Source organism: Scomber japonicus, chromosome 21 (genome assembly GCF_027409825.1).
Source record: "Scomber japonicus isolate fScoJap1 chromosome 21, fScoJap1.pri, whole genome shotgun sequence".
NCBI classification, from domain to species: Eukaryota; Metazoa; Chordata; class Actinopteri; order Scombriformes; family Scombridae; genus Scomber; species Scomber japonicus.
Window position 1 is genome coordinate 17,326,394 of NC_070598.1, and position 18,352 is coordinate 17,344,745.

The window sequence follows — 18,352 nt, forward strand, 5'->3', positions numbered from 1 at the left end:
TCGCTCTGTGAATTTAGTGGCACAATATCTAACTATTGCTTGAACTGTTTTGTCTCAACACACACGTACACACTTACACTACTCCTCTCTGTTATTTACTGTCTCCCAGTTCCCACTTTCACCCCGTTTTCCACCTGCCAACTCGTGCACTCTCAACTTCAGGCAATTAAGAAAATAAACAGAATGTTCCCAGGTCTTCTGGGACCATTAATCTTTCTTTTTTTCCTATTACAACATGCTATAGCTGGCCTGGCAAGATGCCTGGCCATCAACAATGGGTAACCAGTAGACACCCACAAGTATGTGGCCTCCGCTTCACCAGGCGAAATGTAAAATGTGTCAGCAGCAATTTGGTCATATTTACCACAGCTATATGACATGTTGAGATTAAATGGTGATGTGTGGTTATTGGCTCGCCGTGGAAACAATAGAACCCCTCTGGGAGAGTTGGGTCTCCGTGTTCTAGATGTTATTTATCATGTGCAAAAAGTCAAGGAAAATAATCTCATATATCATTTTTCACCTCCAATTAACTATAAAGGCATTTGTGTTTCACAGAGAGTGCAGCAGCTGGAATGTGAGAGCATAGCGAGAGCTGCGGGTCACGAGTGGGTGTCAAGACCATTTTTTGATATAATAGCTCAAATAAACTTTAGTGGGTGGGAGTCGTCGTAGTGCCGACACCTTGATGTCAGCACGGTATAATATGATCAGATCAGTCATAACAGTCCACACAAAAATACCTCTGATGTGTAATGAAAAAGATGAATACGTTTCATTCAGTAGCATTTGGGAGTGAACTTTTTAACCCTTTAACTAGCGTGAGAAAATGAGCCTTTCTTGAGACTTGAACATATTGGAAACATATTGCTGTATTATTTTTCACATGGGAAAGACAAAACAACTCAGTTTTTGTCCCATCCCAAAATTCCAAAAACCATTCAGGCGTCTGAAGATGGCTGACCCTTTAGGTTTGTCTATTCTTTTCTTTTTTTTAGTCTGCTCTCAACAAGTGAAGTGAGGTCACAGCCAAAAAGTGAGACTCTTAAAGAAGTTCTTCAAAGAGAAAATATGTTCAATTGGTAACAGTCACAGCCCCTTTTGTCAAACTCTTTGTCACTGTATTGATCTCTGCAAGCCTCTTTATGATTACTTTTTGGGCATTTTTGTCTTTTTTATTGGATGGTGGACAGTTAAAAGGCAGACAGGCGTGCACAGTAACTATTTGGCTAGCATTGCTTCACACTCTATAGCTCTACTCTAATGAGATGAGAAACCGTACGTGTGCATGTGTTAAATAAGAATTTCAATGGCCATCTAGGGAACAGCGGAACAATCTCCTGACACAGGTTACTTTAAAAGGTACTGACACACACACTGGGAGCATTCATAAACACCTCAGTCTGTAATCTATATATCCAACTGGAGACTCCTAACAGTGCATGGTAGGATCATTTTCACCCAGTTTTAGAATATAGACATCCAAGAGGCTTTGCAAGAGCTGCTGAACTGTGACAGTCTGGAATAATGTTATATACAGTACCAAAGTGCCGCTCTGGGCGACACCTCCGTCTGTTTCCATGCTGCAACATCTTTCTTTCCTCTTCCCACTTTTCCTCTTGTTCAGATGAAAGGAAAAAAGGTGGATGATTAAAGAAAAAAAAAACTACACACTGTCTCCGTTGGGTTTCATGAAATCATGAGTATATAATAAGAAGAGAGGAGACTTGCCAAAGAGTTGTCAATCCAGGCAGTCAGCAGGTACCCGCTGCTCTGGGAACAGACACACACACACAAACACACTCTTTCGTGGGAATAGATGCATAATGTATATACGCCGTTGCCATTACGCAAGGCTACAGCCCCCACGAGAGGCACTATTTACCCAATGTAATAAATTGGATTAATTATATTTACCTAAAATGTTCTCACTCTCAAGCAGCGTTTCCAGTCATGATGAGGCGGCAACTCTGACTCATATCTGAGCATCGGTGTTGAAAAGCCTCAGTCCATCTGTCATCCAGACCAACAGGGATATGACACCTGAGCTTCAGTGCCCATATTTTCACAATTTAAGCAAAACGTTAACTTTGTGATCCTGAGTCTATTTTCATAATATTTCATCTATTCATGGATGTCTTAACAGATTTGTTCCAGAAAGACAGTCCTTAGGTGTGAAGGAAACTTGCACTGCCTGCCAGTCCTGCAGTCGACCGTAACTTATTGGACCATATATAATCAACTAATTTGGTTTTTAATAACTCCACTGGAGGTGAACAAACTCTCCTAAATGTCTCTTAAATTATGTCCTAATGAGATTTTTCTCACCGCACTTCATTGCCTTTCCCCTTAACAGATATTTTTACATTAGCAATTTTGTTCAACTTCACATTCATCATCTTAATAAGTAGTGCAAAGCTGTAAGTCTTCATGTCTATAAAAGGTTACGTATGGTTACCCGTAATATACATGGTGTGGTGAGGCTTTTACCCAGAATTATAAACTATACACGTCACATTTTCAGTGTTTGTTTTCTGGTATTAGACCGCTTCATTCTGTTTCAAACCATGTTCTGAAACCTCTTTTTGAATGAACAACAATCTAAACTAAGATATTTGCTTAACTTCTGGGAGATGCTGTTTCCACTCTGAATAATACTTTGATTTTGCATCTCAATACAAACTAATTATATAGTGTTTAATTAGATTTCATCAGAAAGTAAGTATTGTAATAGTTTTACATTTTGGGTCAGTCTTTACACTGTATCCAGTGTCCTTAGACATTAATCAAACTGCACTGTATTTGCTTGATTGAACATGTTCAGTAGGGTTCCTATCTGGTCAAATCTTTGACCTCAACCTGTATGGACAGTGAGGGATGCTGAACTGGAGGCTGCAAATAAAGACATTAACATAATTTGACATAATGAAATAATGCACTTGATTTGAGCCTGTTGTATCTATATCATGCAGCAGATATGACAAATACATCCATGCATTCACTACGAGTTATGTGCTCTGCCTGCTCAATATTTAGTGATTCATCTTATCTTCACATCGCCTCCACACCACACAGGCTTCCATAGTTCCTCACAGATTGGCACTTGTTTGAACCTGTCAGCTTGGACAGAGTTGCGGGCTGCCACAGATCTACACAACATGCTGACATGCATACCCAGCTGCAGTAATAAGCTTCCTCATATGCATGCGTCCCATCCACAGTGCGCGGAGGCTCATCTTGGAGGCGTGCACGTCTTTTCCAACACCAGCAGCCGGGACACTTTCCATCCACCGAGACAGAGATTCACCATGGCCTCAGCACTGAGCTGCACACGTTTTCTACTGTGTTTTATTTATTGTTCGTTATTGTTCACCGCTGTGTTTGGCGACTCTGATGAAGATGAAGATGAGCACGCCAAGCACTCATACACGGTGGAAATGTTCAACGCGGCGGTGCCGACTGCACCCCACTTTGTCATGTTTTACGCCCCATGGTAAGTAGACACTTCCCAAGTTTTTATAAACGACGTTAAAGGAAATAATTCGCACCAACATTTGTCACTAACATGCCTCATTTGTTGCAGAACTGTTACTTGACTGTATCAGTGGGATTAGAGCTACCCGGCTAGTTAGCAGCTAACATTAGCTAGCATAGTAGAGCAGTTTTCACGACTGTCTCGGTGCTAATAATGCTAACAGCTAGCCAGCGGGTAGCCTTCTAGTAAATATTGAACCGGGTACATTATAAGTAAAGGCAGCTTTTTAAAGTTGTGCTTGTTTATGGAGCAGAAACGATGTGGCTCAAAGTTGTAGGTTGGTGAGTTGTGCTTACGTGGCATGCACTGATTGACTGTCGGTGGTTCCAAAAATGGGGTTCACGGACCCCCAGAGGTCCTTGAGGGGGCTGCAGGAGTTCTCTTATAAAACTAGGGAGCAGTTCAGTTCATTCATCAGAGTTTCATATGCATGAAACCAACAATAGATGCGTAAAAGATGAGATTCATAGTCGTTGTAGATAAGCGCAGAAGTTAAGCACTTCCCATTGTTTTGTCTTCATCTCCAACAAAGGCTGAACATAACAGTCTCCATGTAACCTCTTTATGTAACCACGCAGTGCATTTCTGTCTTCTTGCCAATTGTTGCAACAAAGCACTATGAACAACTCCAGCTCAAATTTTTGACTTTTTCTTTGATTTTTCATTGATATGCATTCACATTCCCTGTGTGTCTGTATTCATCAGGGGGTGGTATGCATAAGTTACTCTGCTGTTAAGTAGTATTAAAATGCTACATAAAACCTAAGCTCCATGTGGCCTTCAGTGCCAGAAATAACTGGAGGCTTGTGCTGGAAAGAAGAAAGCATGTTGCTTTATTACTCTTTTGTCATTCAGAGGAGAGTGGAGATATTTATCAGATGTTTCAGCAGCTGGCTACCATCTGTATCTGGGTATTTCTAAGAATACAGTGCCTCTGATATACCGGTATAAACTCATCACTTGGGCTCTAATGCATGCGTATTCACATTTCTTATGAATTTACATAACTTACCATAGAAACCATGAAAGAGTGCAAGAGGTGCTGGGTGCATATGAAAAGTTTGAACCAGGATCACAGTCTATAAACAGAGTTTGAGTTAAAGATGTATTTGAACAGATCAAACTATGTGAAAGCTTTCAGAATAACATATGTCGCACACTGACGCTATTTCTACCACTGTTGTGTTCAGGTGCGGCCATTGCCAGAGGTTACAGCCGGCATGGAACGAACTGGCAGACAAATACAACAGCATGGATGAGCCCCCAGTGTATGTGGTAAAAGTTGACTGTGTCCAGGACACCAAGTTCTGCTCCAACGCCCACGGGGTTCGAGGCTATCCCACGTAAGTATTAGAGTCACACCAGCTGACGCACCTTTAGTCTTACTCTTATGTTCATGTAAGCAGAGTGAATAAAAACACAGCTAATAGTGTAGAATCAAACAGTTGTCTTCATCACTGATTGACAGATAAGTGACACATTAACATGCATTTCGTTGAAATTTTAGCCATTATTTTAAAGGACACTTCCACAAAGTTTCAAATCTGTGTTAAAACAACAGTCGGATGCCCAAATCAACAGTGAAAGAGGTTTTCCTCATTGTAATCATTCCTCCTGTTCATATTTGGCTATTAAAAGATCCCCTTCAAATACTCTTTACATGTTAGTGATGATGGGGTTCCAAATCCACAGTATGATTTGTAAAAATGTATTTAACAGTTTGCAGAAGCTTATATGAGGCTTCAGCAGTCTTAGTTTGTCATATCAAGTGGATATCTGCCACATTTACAGTCTTTTTAGCATCCCTGTTGGGCTGTGGTGGAAGTATAGTAACAAAAAGAGAGACTTTGGCACTAAAAAGGCTAACATTGAAAGCTATCTACTTGATGTGACTCATTTGGACGACTGAAGCTACATATTGGCTTCAGATAAACTTTTAAATACATTTTTTCACAGAGGCAAGCTTGTGGATTTTGGCCCCCATCACTTACATTGTAAAGGGATCTTCTAATGATCAGTATTAATAGGAATAACCATTATGGCAAGAAAAAACCTGTTTCAATGTTCATAAGGGGACCTGATTTTTGTCTGAAGACAAGCTTGTAAAACTGTGAACCCGTCCTTTAATTTCATTCTCTTACATCTGAAACAATGCTGACAGCATACCACACTTGTGACTGTGTGTAATGATTGACAGATTTTCTACTCGTATAACTAAAGCTTGTAATGAGGACTGAATGAACTACATAGGTCACCGAGTTAGAGTACGCTTGTTTTTGTGAGGCTTTAGACTTAAACCACTCACATTATAATTCATTTAATTCAAAACATTTTTGTGTTATGTGTTAGGCTCAAGTTGTTTAAGCCTGACCAGGAGGCAGTGAAGTATCAGGGACCAAGAGATGTGCAGTCCCTGGAGACGTGGATGCTGAAGACACTGCAGGAGGATCCTTCAGTAAGTGATGATCATTCATTTGACTTCAAATGAATAAACCATTGATCATGGCAGTGCATGATTGATCTTATATGCGTGTTGTTTTGTTTCCTCCAGGAACCAGAGACTGAACAGGAGCCTCCTAAAGCTCCAGAGCCCAAACAGGGCCTGTATGAGCTCACTGCTCTCAACTTTAAGGCCCACATAGCCAAAGGTAAAGCTCTAGTAGAAGATGTGCTGTTCATAATGGCTTCATCAAAAGCAAATGAACCGTAACTTGGTATTGTGTATGTGCGCAGCTGCTTCCTGTCATACTTGATGAAACATTTCTGTTTTGTCCCAATTTCAAAATTGTTTTCAGTTTTCAACCACATTGAGTTTTGTTTCTGGATCACTCATTTAGAAAATGAAAACACCCCATTGCCTTGATTTACATAAGTGACATTTCATCATGAACACCTGAGCCACAGTCTATACGTCAGTCAACGCAAAGCAGCTGTGTAACACTCGTCTCATGTCAATGAACGTTTCTGGATTTTCACCACGACTGCAAAAATAAACAGCTCTCACGATAATTGTCTCGTTGAAATTGCGGCTCTTAAGTCCCGCTGGAGCTGAATGTTTTGGTTCTGCAGAAAAATAAATGATTGCTTGTTTGGAGATGAAAAACGGCAGGATATGACATAGGCATTTTTAAAGCCGTGTTTATAGGTCCCACCTTCACATCTTGGCAACAGAGCCGCAATAAACGTATAATTGGTCGCGTAAACTGTATAAGAGGTGTGTATTTTCATTTACAGCCGCCTGTGCTCACTTTGTAGTGGAATCAACTTTTTACAATATTTCATCAAATCAAAAAATTTGTAACCATAAACTTCTGCAGCCTCAACTAAGCTCAGAAATGTGCAGTTGTGCCTGATTATCCATGTAGTAATTAGTGTATACTGTAAGGCATTTACACATTTCTGTGTTTCCTTGGTCCCCTGGTGATTAAACACATCTGTTGTGTTTTTTTCTGTTCTTTCTTCAGGTGCTCACTTTGTTAAGTTCTTTGCCCCTTGGTGTGGCCACTGCAAAGCCATGGCCTCAACCTGGGAGCAGCTGGCCACCAGCTTGGAGCACTCTGATGATGTCAAAATAGGAAAGGTGGGTCCTTTTTTTTGTACAGATTTACAGCATATTCATGGTCTGGCAATGACTGACTACTAGTTTGAGAACAATACCTGAACAGTATTCTGAAAACTGAAGCAGCTAAATATGATGTAAATGTAAGAAAAAGTTGAACAGTTGGTAAATATGGGATATGTCACATTAACTCATAAATAATCTTATTTTAAAGGTGCAATATGTAACAATTACAAATTCTTGGCACTGGTGGCTGTTAAGTGAGTGAAGTTAGCATTCCGTTAGCATGAGCGAGCAGTAGAGCTAACTTTAGCCAGCCAAACCACTATATCACGATATATGTTTAGGTAAGCTAACGTTATGCTTTGCAGTATTTTTAGCTAACATGACTCGGTGTTGTGGTAGGTGCTGGTTGTTGGTTGAAGTTAGCAGACTCCATTTCTAAAAAGTTAGCTAATGTTGCACCCTGTTGGCATCGGAGAGAGGCAAACTAAGGAGTGCATAGTCTTCATAGAAATCAGGACTTTTTTTTTTTACGACCTGTTCACTCATTGGCAACAGAAAGGGATTAATACATGTAAATTGCTTCACAATTCCTACATGTAGCACCTTTTTTTTTTTTTTTTTTTTTTTTTTTTAAAGCATAAAAAGTGTAGTTTGCTATGCGATCTTTTTCATATGATGACATATCTGTTACAAATCAGGGCAACTAAAAAAGGTTTTTAGCTTTCTTTATTCACTCATAAGTTTGCTGGTATTTGTCCTTCCAATGATATGTGCTGCCTTTCTGAAAGTCTGAGTTTCAGTTTATTGCAGAGATGAAGCAGAACTCTATTTACTCTACTTGCTCTCTTCATTGCCAGTTCCTTTTTAAACCTGCTCACTCACTGGTCTTATCAGCTTGACAGAACAGGATTCTGGTCATTTGTTTACACATAGGATTAACTACTGACGCCTCCTTAGCAAATGTGCAGGGTAATTTAATAACACATGTTCATATACTGGTTGTTTAGGTGGACTGTACACAGCACTATGAGGTTTGTTCTGAGAATGGCGTGCGAGGATATCCCACTCTGCTCTTCTTCTACAACGGACAGAAGGTATGCAGAACTGTTTTTAACTCTTTATTCCCAAGTGATCTCTGCATGAACAGCTGTGTTACATCTTCAAAGACATCAGTATGCCCATTTTTGACGTGCTTTTTGATAAAAATTAATCAACATTGTGCTGTAGTTAAAACAACTTATTGTAAAGCACATGTATTTGCCAAATGATAGCTTTGATAACCAAACTGACTATCCCAAGAAGTTAATTAAAAAGCTCCCACATTTATAGTAATAGCAGTAAAGCATTCATTCTTGTGTGTCATCTTTATGCAGGCAGAACAGTACAAAGGAAAAAGAGACCTGGACTCTTTCAAAGACTTTGTGGACAACCAGCTGAAAGCAGCTCTCACTGCGGAGGAGGACGAGCATCCACATGACGAGCAGAAATCAAACGAGATCCCCACCGATGAGCCAGCCAAAGAGGAGGTGAAGGTGAGTGTGAACAGCAGGGAAGGAAGAATGCCATACACGGAATTCCTGTTTTCTTCCTCTCATGTCTTTCTTGCTTGTTAGTTGTGTCTAGTTACAGTGTCGATGGATGTGATCATGTGTCATGCTGGATACATTATTGTTTGTGCTCTTAGTGTTAATTCTTTCACTCTGACACATTTCAGCAGAGGTTAATATCACCGTTTGTATATGTGTCCTCTCTGCAGTCCAGCGCTTATGTCCTAACAGAGAGCAACTTTGATGAAACAGTAGCCAAAGGACTCACCTTCATCAAATTCTACGCTCCATGGTAAGATCAGTTCTGGAACAATTAACTTGCTCGAATAAAAATTGTAAGGTGATTTTAATATAGAATCAATAAATGTCATTGTTTAATAGCTTTTAATGTAGCTGAATACTGTGTGCACTCAAGGCACTCTTTTCTTTAAAAAGAAATGCCTGCAATAGTATGAAACAAAAGTGAAAAGACTGAATCATAAAAAGCATTATATAACACAGTCAGCGTTCTTGGTGTGAAGTGACGTCATCCCCGTCTTATCCTGCTGTGTAGGTGCGGCCACTGTAAGAACCTCGCTCCAACATGGGATGATCTTGCCACGAAGGAGTTTCCCGGTCTCACGGACGTCAAGATAGCCAAAGTGGATTGCACTGTTGAGCGCACACTCTGCAATAAGTACTCTGTAAGTATGCAGGTGTCAGCCACAGTTTATACAGTAAGACACCAACTACAACAGTCTGTGACTCTGTGTCTCACATAGCAGCCCGTCACTAACCGTCAGGATTAAGTGTGTTATACAGGATGTAATTACACTATAGAACAATACAACTGCCACATACTTAAATATGTATGTGGCAGCTGGGATGACGCTACCGAGAGGAAAGCTTTGGGGGCCTTATTTAGTGTTGACAGTGGTGTGAAGATGCTACTCTCAACTTCAACGCCAAACTAACCTGTAACATATCTATAATGAAGTGATAAAAAGCAAAGTCACTTGAAATCCGATGCATCTTTAAAATTCTTGTCTTGACACTTCCTTGTTTGTTCAGATAAAGTGTGTTTAGCATTTAGAAGCCAGGTGGTAAATCATTAATCTAGTTTTGTAGTTGTAAAAAATACACTTGGAGTTGCAACGTTGAATTGCTGCGTCAGAGTTCAACATCCACAGTTTGAATTATCTGAAGGCTTTTGAGTGATGATTCACTGTGATAACATGTGCCATATTTGTTATGCTTTTCTAAAGTTTGGAGAACAGATAGAACTTTGGCCAAAAACTGTTGATAAGATTTTGGGAGTGATTTAGTATTAATCTTTGTAGCATAAGATAATTGGTCTCAGCTGTCGAAACACTGCATGCTACTTTTAGAATAAGGATTTCAAACAGAGTAAAGCACATGGACTAAGTTTTTCTCCTTTTCTTCTGTTTGGACTCAGGTGCGAGGTTACCCCACTTTAATCATGTTCAGAGCAGGAGAGCAGGGTGACGAGCACCACGGCGGGCGGGACATGGAGAGCCTGCACAGTTTTGTGATGAGGCAGGCGAGGGACGAGCTGTAAAAACAGTCCAACCAGCGCTCACTCTTCACCACTCTGCTCACCCACACTGCATATCTGGCCAGTAGGACACCACTCTTATGTCCTACAGTTGCCAACCTCCCCCCCTCTCCTTTTCTTTCTCCAGTGATTAAGGACAGAATGATTCAGCTGAGTGTTTGGGATGTGAATGTATTTTTTTCATTGCTGTCCCCCCAACCTCAAATCTTCTAAGAAAAAAAAAAAAAGGAGACTTGTGTCGTACCGGTTGGGTCTGCAATAGAAGCAACATGTCTGACAACCACTTTGCAAGCACTGCTCAATCGATCAGAACTCCTCGCACAAATAAAATGTTTATTAAAAGGGTTGCACTGACGGACAGATGTCCCAGTTTCTGCCTGTTTAAAAAAAAAAACCCTGTAGTTTCTGACCTAATTTCTGTAGCCACTTTTTACAAAAATGCTCAATTTTATACATGGGATCTGTTGTTAAATCATAAGCCATTAATGTTACGGTACCGTCACTCCAAAGGTTGTAAAGGTTGCATCACACTAATGTGAATTTGAGTGTTAAGTTGAGGGGACTTTCTATCCATGCCAGTGATGGCCTATCTGACTTAACTCTCAGGGAAATGCCCACGCAGGCTAGAAGGAGTTGTGATGGAGGCTGATGTGGCACATACGTTATTTTCTCTCTCTGATGAGGAGTATAGCTTTTTTTAAAGGAAATAACCAGACACATTTCTTATGAAAGCTGATTAGAATTGGTAAATGTAACTTCTCAGAAATGGGATAAGGAATGTCGACTCATGTGATCTCATTCAGCCATCCCTCACTACTCCTGCTAGCATTCAGGGTCTCAGGCCTGGACCATGTTGCCCCATATCTCCATTACCGAACACTGTTAGTTTCATGTGAAAGAGCTGCATCCTGGTGTCTGCTTAAAACTGTCCCTTCATGATCTCATCAAATGTAATACAAAAAAAAATGTGAATGTAAAAGTTTAGTGCTGTATTTCTCAGGCCAGGTCCTGTAGATGGAAGAGAAGAGGGCAGTTGGGTCACTTGGAGTCAGTATTGAGGGTAAAAGGAACAGTGTTAACCTCCCTCTGTGGTGTTGATACTTGTGAGATTTAAACTGAAAGGAAACTTTACTGTGGCTCAGGTTAACGTGGGCTTGCTTGCATTAATATCATCTTTCTGACTGTGCTCTGTTCTTTGAGTTGATTGAACCTGCTGTATCTCATGTCATTTCATTTTCCTGGTTCCACTTAATACAGTGTATCTGGATGTCAAACTGTCTGAAAGTGAACATGGATAAGTTGGTGGTTTGACGATAAAATCAACCAACTCCTGGTTTCTAGATCTTACACTAAAACAATCTGTAAAAAGTATTGTCAGTTACAAAAATGCAACCAAAATATGTCAATATTTGGCTGGTTTTAGCTTCCTGTTGTACTGCAAAGGTCTCTCATATACTGTATCATAACCATCAACACATAGATGCAACATGCACAGAAGGTTAATTGGTGTTTGGAAATTAAACTGCCAAAGGCCAAGAAATCATCTGCATTCATACCTGGGTCTAATAGCATTTACATCCATGCCAATAAGTGTATGTGTACATTTCTGTGATTGACTATTGTGGTGAACTTCACCCAGTTGTCAGGCTGTGTCACTTACAGTGTAAATGCTCTTTGACCCAGGTTATGTGAAACATATCTGCAGCATGGTACAGGGCACCAACCCAGGTACACAAACAATCACACACAAAGCAGCTTTTTGTCAGAAAGTTTTTATGGATAGCACATGGTCTAAGGAACTCCAGTGACAGAAGTTTTTTTTTTCCTTGTGAGTCATGGGTTGTGCGCTACCCATGAATTTTGTACAAAAAAAGAGTGAATAATGGCAAGTTGTAACATGAGATTTCATAATAAAAAATTTTTCAAAAATAAGTTTGTACTTTCATTTTGTTCTTGCATCTGTCTCTTAATAAGGTATGTGATTTTTCTTTTTAATAAAAGGTGCAATAAATAAGCTGAGAATGTACAAGTATTTACAAAAAACAGTCTAAACATGATCACAAATGTAAACAGCAGCTTACCAGAGGTATATTTTGTAATTTATGATTGGTTAGGCACGTAAGGTATTTAGATTCTTATTGGTATTAGTTTTTCATTAAAATATGTTCTCTAAAAGACTCCACGTCATTCAAAGACACTGAACTCAAGACTCACAGTAACAAGTTCAATTGGAAAGACGTTGCCACCGGACACAAATCTCAACAAAAGTTTACCCTTAGGGTTGAAAAAGCAAAAGGGCTAATTTCAGACAGCTGGCACAGAAACCGTCCTGCCGGCTGTTTTTGACTCGCAAAATGTTTTTCCACAATCTCTTGATGGGTTGTCAGGGGTGGAAGCGTTTGTTAACTTTGTGAGTGCAGCAACATGGAAATGGCCATTTGCGGTATGTCGGAGGGATAAGGCTGTATTCTTCGGTTCTTTGGAGAAAAACATCAGTTTAGCCACAACATGCATCATGTTGAACCAGTCTGGTGAATCGCAGCTCAGCGTGAGCCCGGCAAATATTGACACTGAGGGGATATTTGGAGCAGTGCACTGCTAAAATAGCCTGCGGTCACTTTGGTTCTGTCCATATTATATTTTAGGAAGGCAAATATGGCTTGAGGAGAAAATACATTAGGGAAGAGGAAGGAAATATGAATCTTCTAACTCCAATCACATTTGTACTGATTTGACTCATGTATATGTATATGTCATTGGGTACTGTTGGATTTCTTCCCCGGGGTCATGCGCTGTAGAGTTGTTCATCAATAATTACACAAGCTTCTTCTGAGAACTGATCCAGCGTAGTTTTTTTCTTTGTCGGAGAGGAGAAGGGAAAGAAAGCAGCACTCTTGACTGGTCCCACGACAGTTCAGTTTTGCCCTCGCCCTCACAAGTGAGGGTGAAGGTGCAGTAGCCTCGCTGGCGCACATACGCACACTTCCATAAACACATAATATACAAACTTAAACACTCCCCCCTCCCCACATACACACAGTCATTCACTCACTTGCAGACCCATGAAGTGAATAGTCCTCTCCACAGCCGATAGAGAAGGTGATGGACAACTTGGTGGCTCAACGCTGGAGTGGGGTGAAGTTTTTTACAACGGTCCCCTTAAGTTTAAATCCTTGCTTTTTAACTTTCAAGGATAAACTGTTCATGTGGGCAGATGCATTGCTTGAATTGTCCAAGATTACTTAAATCAAACATGTAAATGATCTTTTCAGGCAGACGTGCAGGCTTGCAGGCGTGCAGGCTGAGGATGTGAGCAGGAGACCTGTGTCCAGTTGAGGTCAACCTCACCTTGGATTTGCAGCCCTTTGCCAACCCAACTTTAAATGAAGCACTACAGCTACCTAGATGGTGTCAGTGGCAGCCGCAGGCACGCACCACCATGTTCTTGTATTTCTTTAGTATGACGTTGGAGTTGTCGTCGAAGTAGAGCACTGAAATGGCGTGGAGCTTGGTGGGGGCGCAGCATGGCTTCGGGACGTTCTCGGGGTTCATCAGGTGCACCTGAAAATCAGAGAAAATGCTTTAAATTGCTGCAACTGTTTAGACTTTGATTTCAACTATTAGATCATTGTACGCTCACTGCATAAGAAAAAAATACTAAATGATGGATTACTGGTTGGTTGCACCATTCACAGATGTTGGCTTTGTACATGATGAAGGATATAAATAAAAACAAATATGATAAAGAAATAAATATGTCTTGGTTTGTTTAGTAATTGATCTGCAAGTGATGAAAAATGAGCTTAAAAAAAAGTTTAAAAAAACAAAAGTCTTCCAGTGAATTCATACACATCCTCACAATGTAGCCATCCACTGATGATATAAACATTTGTTACATGAGTACTTTAAGCTTTCCTTGTATGAAGGGAGACATAAACACACACTGAGTTTTCCAGCACCAAGGTTGACAGAATCCCGTGGGTTTTTCTTACCAGTGTCTGTACAATGGCGTGGTTGGTGGCGTTCATGTGGGCGTTGAGGGGGAAGGAGCACTCTCCGTCACAGTAGTTGGCTGCATAGCCTTCAGGAGCAATGATCCAGTCCTTAGAGACACACACAGCAGTAAACATAAACTGTTATTTGGCATTTTTAAAGGCCAACTCATTAAGGCTTTATAAATAGAAAATTCTAGAAAGGTCAGATCTGGTTTTGTAATTCAGCCATATTAGTGGAAAACATCTTTGCATCACTGTGAGTAACTGAATAAGCAGCTCTTCATGTCGTTTTGTTGTCTGAGGATGCAGCACTGCTTGTCTTCTATAGTGACCCACCTGACTTCTGTTGGGAAATTCAGTGCTAACCTCGTCTCTGAGGACAAAGCCCTGCTCAAACACTTGTGTCTGTGGAATCGCTCAGGGAAGCAATACTTCTCTTCTGCTTCCTTCCCCTCGCTGTCTTACCGTTTCGCTCTGACAAATTCCCTGCGTGTTTCACCTCCACCTAACTTGTTTTTGTGTTTTTATCTAGTGCACGTACCTTCCTACTTGTCAATAATATCTGTCTGTCTTTCTCTGCCTGTCTCTCTCTCTCGCTTCCTTCCTGCGTGCGTGTGTTAGTGTGTGTGTGTAAGTGTGTGTGTGTGTGAGAGAGTGCAGTCTCCCTCTAGATGTCAGTGCTGTGTTAACAGCTTACAGCTTGTTTGTAAGGATGTGTAATAGTGCCCCTCGCATCTATTTCTTCCTCTGTCTGACACAAACACACACACACACACACACACACACACACACACACACACACACACACTAATTTAATTAATTTTCTCTGTTGAGCACACCCTTGTTTGGCAGTGCTAGTTTCACATTTATCTGACAGTCAGTGGTGTTTACAGTGTGTCATGTGATGCTGTCTAACACAATTAAATTACTTTTTCTAAAGACTGCAATGTCAGTTTACAAAAAAATAAAAAGACTATATCAATAAATAATCTAAATCCCTATAAAACTAAAAATGCACTTTTGCTCTGTAGATGATGGTTGCAATATAAAAACTATACATATAGACAGACTGTGTGGGCCATTTGAAACACTTGATTTGAAGCCTACTGAGGCCTTCATGATGTACTGTGTATGAACATGTGTTATACCTGCCAGCCCAGCTCTCGGAAGCTGACGTAGAGTTCATGTCTTCTGCAGGCTGTCTTCTGATCGCTGCTGTTATAATCTGAAACAGAAGAACAGAAACAGTAATGTGGGAGGACATCATAACCTGTGGTTCACATCTTTCTGGTCGAGTTTGCATAAGTGTGGGTCTCAGTGTGTGAACGTGTGTCACTACATGATCAATGGGACAAACACACTCAGCAAAAACTACCCTGAGTAAATAATGTTTTTATAAGAATTCCCAATTAAATCCTGTGCATGTGACGCATTACATTCTGAATGTGAGAGCAGAAGAATAACACAATACGCCTCATGTAATGCACTGGGTGGAGACGCATGTGAGGGCGTAGACCAGAGCATAGGCACAAATTCTCATTACAGTGGTCACTTTGCTGTACATGCTCCACATTCATCTGCTGTCTAATGCGTTTGCCTAATTGAATTCATCAGCAGTCAAATATCGCAAGTGGTGACACAGTGACAACAGTGCTTGTGTCAGATTCCCTCGCCCTGCAGTGTGTTCTTTATTCTCTCTGTTCCACTCTGCAGCCGCCTAGCAGCGGGGTGGACTGCAGCAGACTGTCCCAGGTATAGGTTTGGTTTTCACAGGCGAGGAGGTCATTGTTGGCATCCGTCACCATGCTGAAGTCAAGTGGGTGACACCAACTTTCCACTGACGTTTCAAGTGTTTTCTCTCTCTCACCCTCTCTCTGTCGTACCTCATTGATTTGATTGTTTTGATTATTATTTTTTTCCCTCACAAACCTCCTTGAGAGAGACAATGACAGGAAGAGAACGCAAGCTCTAACAGTAGTTAGTCGTGTATTCTCAAAAGAGCCTTATCCAGGAAGACTTGTGATGGATGGCAGCACCGTTTACAGACATCAAGAATGTCCAAACAGTCAGAACAGAAGGTCACGAGGAAGTGTGAGGCACTGTGATCAGCTAAGCGTGGCTTCTTGTTGGCCTCAGCGCCCTAAGCATCCCTTCAGCCTGGAGACTATTTAAATGGTAGCTGCTTGTCATTTGGTTTGTCATTAGGGTTCAAATATGGCTTTCTGATTCCATGTTTAACCTTAGAGTAACTGCTGACGCTATTCACTTTACAGTTTTCAGACTTTTTTCTCTAACTGGCTGCCTCATTTGCTACTTTTCAAAGTTATTCATTGCATCATCAGTCTATTTAATGTAGCCACTTATCCTGTCAAATTATGCCAACATGGTTATTTGTTTCTCGCAGGCTATAAAGTGTTTGCGTAGAGAAAAAAGCTGCACATTACTGCGATTGAAGCACTTACAAAAGATTTTTCATTCCTTTATAATATATGGAGAAGCAAATTAAAAAGGTATAGCCTTATATCCATCATTAGATTATTTTCCAGAAAAGTGCGCGTCTGTCAATAAAAGAAAAAAAGAAAAAAAGACAGAGCCAGTGAGTCAGACTGCAGGCGGAGATTTGTCACTAAGTCACAGCCACCACCCAGCCACTCACCTCACTAACTCAGCAAAAGCAGCCAACACACACACACACACACACACACACACACACACACATAGACACACATTTCCAATCTGCATGCTTCATTGATGTGTGCATCATTCACTAGCAGTGTCCCCTCCGTACAAAACCACACGCACACACACAAATTGCCTGATGTTTATGTGTTTAACAGTCAAAACCACTTTGCTGCTCATTAAAAGGAAGAATTCTCATTTAAAGTCAGCGGTACTTAGTTGCATTAACATTTCATCATCAAATCAAATTAAACAGACATACTGAGCACTCTGACCAGACCCTGGTGTTTTAGCTGGATCCATCTCAAATATAAAAAAAAGAAATGGCAGACAGAGAGTGAGAGGGGGTGAGGGGCGAGTTGAACTTGGCATTTGGATTAATTTAAGCTAGAAGTTAATGAGGAGAGAGAGAAATAAAAAGGCTGCAGGGAGAACCCATAGCAAGAAAGAAAATATTGTTCGCGGCACAATAAAACAGCTGCACCTCCTGCCTTTCAGGGGTCATCACACAAATCAAACCTAAATCCTCCCTGTTTCTTTTTATTGCAGCACAACGTGAATACGTCATTTGATTCGACGGGTTAATTCTGTCGGAGAGAGGAAAGAAGAGGTGAGACTGGTCACGACAGGCGGTAGCGGGTGAGGTCAAAGGGTCAGCCGTAAGCGTCGGATACAGTCAGGTGTTTCCCCAGTTGGGGTTTCCTTCCTCTTCGATAGGAAGGGCAGCTCGCTGGGTGCCTTCTAATATGGAAACGCAGAGTTGAGAGTGTGTGTACTGTTGATGGTGTGTGTAATCTTTTTATGGATGCACGTGTACTCTACATTCAGGCATGCATTTTTGGCTCTGTTTATGTGTGTGTGTGTGTGTGTGTGTGTATGAATGCAGGGTCATGTGGTGTTCATCCTGCCTCCCTGTGGACTGACTGACCTGCCAGACTTTTCAACAGCAGAGAGCATTTGGATTTAACAGATTTACTGTATGTTGACCTTCACAAACAAGGAAACAGGCTGGTCCTAAAACAGCTGCTGCAGGATCCTACTGATGTTTTCCATAATTACGACAACAGCAAATAAAAAACACTTTTTGTATGCATTGTAGTGGACATTTGCAGTGTGTACAGTGTTTATATACAGGAAACAACCAAGGGCAGAGGAAGAGTGCCAGAGGAAAAGAACAAAGCTGATTGGCTGAGTGACTTGGCTGACCTGATGTGAACTTGAGGTGATTTTTATTGAGAGAGGAATTACAATGGCTCTTAAATGACACATTACAGTAATAAAAGGTTGATAGGGCTTTAACGGAGTTAATGTGCAGAGATTTATAAGTCTCTATTGGAATGTGGAGCATGTAGACTCAATCATGATGTGATGACTGGGGTGATGCAGCTGTACATCGATCAGTTTTAAGAGCTTTGTGTGTATATGACAGTGAGCATGTCTGTATGTGTGTGTCTGTCAGTAGATAACATATAGTAC

At 40.8% G+C, this 18,352-nt stretch overlaps 2 protein-coding genes across 2 annotated transcripts in view; one reads left to right on the forward strand and one right to left on the reverse strand.

The window, feature by feature from the left end:
* The first annotated feature begins 3,220 nt into the window (after positions 1 to 3,220).
* txndc5 (thioredoxin domain containing 5) lies at positions 3,221 to 12,134 on the forward strand. Its single transcript, XM_053342673.1, has 10 exons — positions 3,221 to 3,493; positions 4,726 to 4,878; positions 5,885 to 5,990; positions 6,087 to 6,183; positions 7,000 to 7,115; positions 8,108 to 8,194; positions 8,474 to 8,632; positions 8,857 to 8,939; positions 9,201 to 9,330; positions 10,083 to 12,134. Exons 1-10 carry the CDS (start codon positions 3,309 to 3,311, stop codon positions 10,203 to 10,205), a joined length of 1,239 nt encoding a protein of 412 aa, XP_053198648.1. The 5' UTR covers positions 3,221 to 3,308; the 3' UTR covers positions 10,206 to 12,134.
* The window catches only part of bmp6 (bone morphogenetic protein 6), a 44,420-nt gene continuing 37,694 nt past the window's right edge, over positions 11,627 to 18,352 (reverse strand). Inside the window, exons 5-7 of the mRNA XM_053342674.1 lie at positions 15,346 to 15,422; positions 14,195 to 14,305; positions 11,627 to 13,763 (exon numbers count right to left, since the gene is read on the reverse strand). Of these exons, the coding sequence (XP_053198649.1) occupies positions 13,614 to 13,763; positions 14,195 to 14,305; positions 15,346 to 15,422 (338 nt within the window). The 3' untranslated portion in view covers positions 11,627 to 13,613. The remainder of the gene's footprint in view (positions 13,764 to 14,194; positions 14,306 to 15,345; positions 15,423 to 18,352) is intronic.

Coding starts and splice junctions, on each gene's coding strand:
- txndc5 (XM_053342673.1), top strand. CDS start 3,309: ATGGCCTCAGCACTGAGCTGCACACGTTTTCTACTGTGTTTTATTTAT. Junction 5,991..6,086: donor CACTGCAGGAGGATCCTTCA/GTAAGTGATGAT, acceptor TGTTTCCTCCAG/GAACCAGAGACTGAACAGGA. Junction 8,940..9,200: donor ATCAAATTCTACGCTCCATG/GTAAGATCAGTT, acceptor CCTGCTGTGTAG/GTGCGGCCACTGTAAGAACC.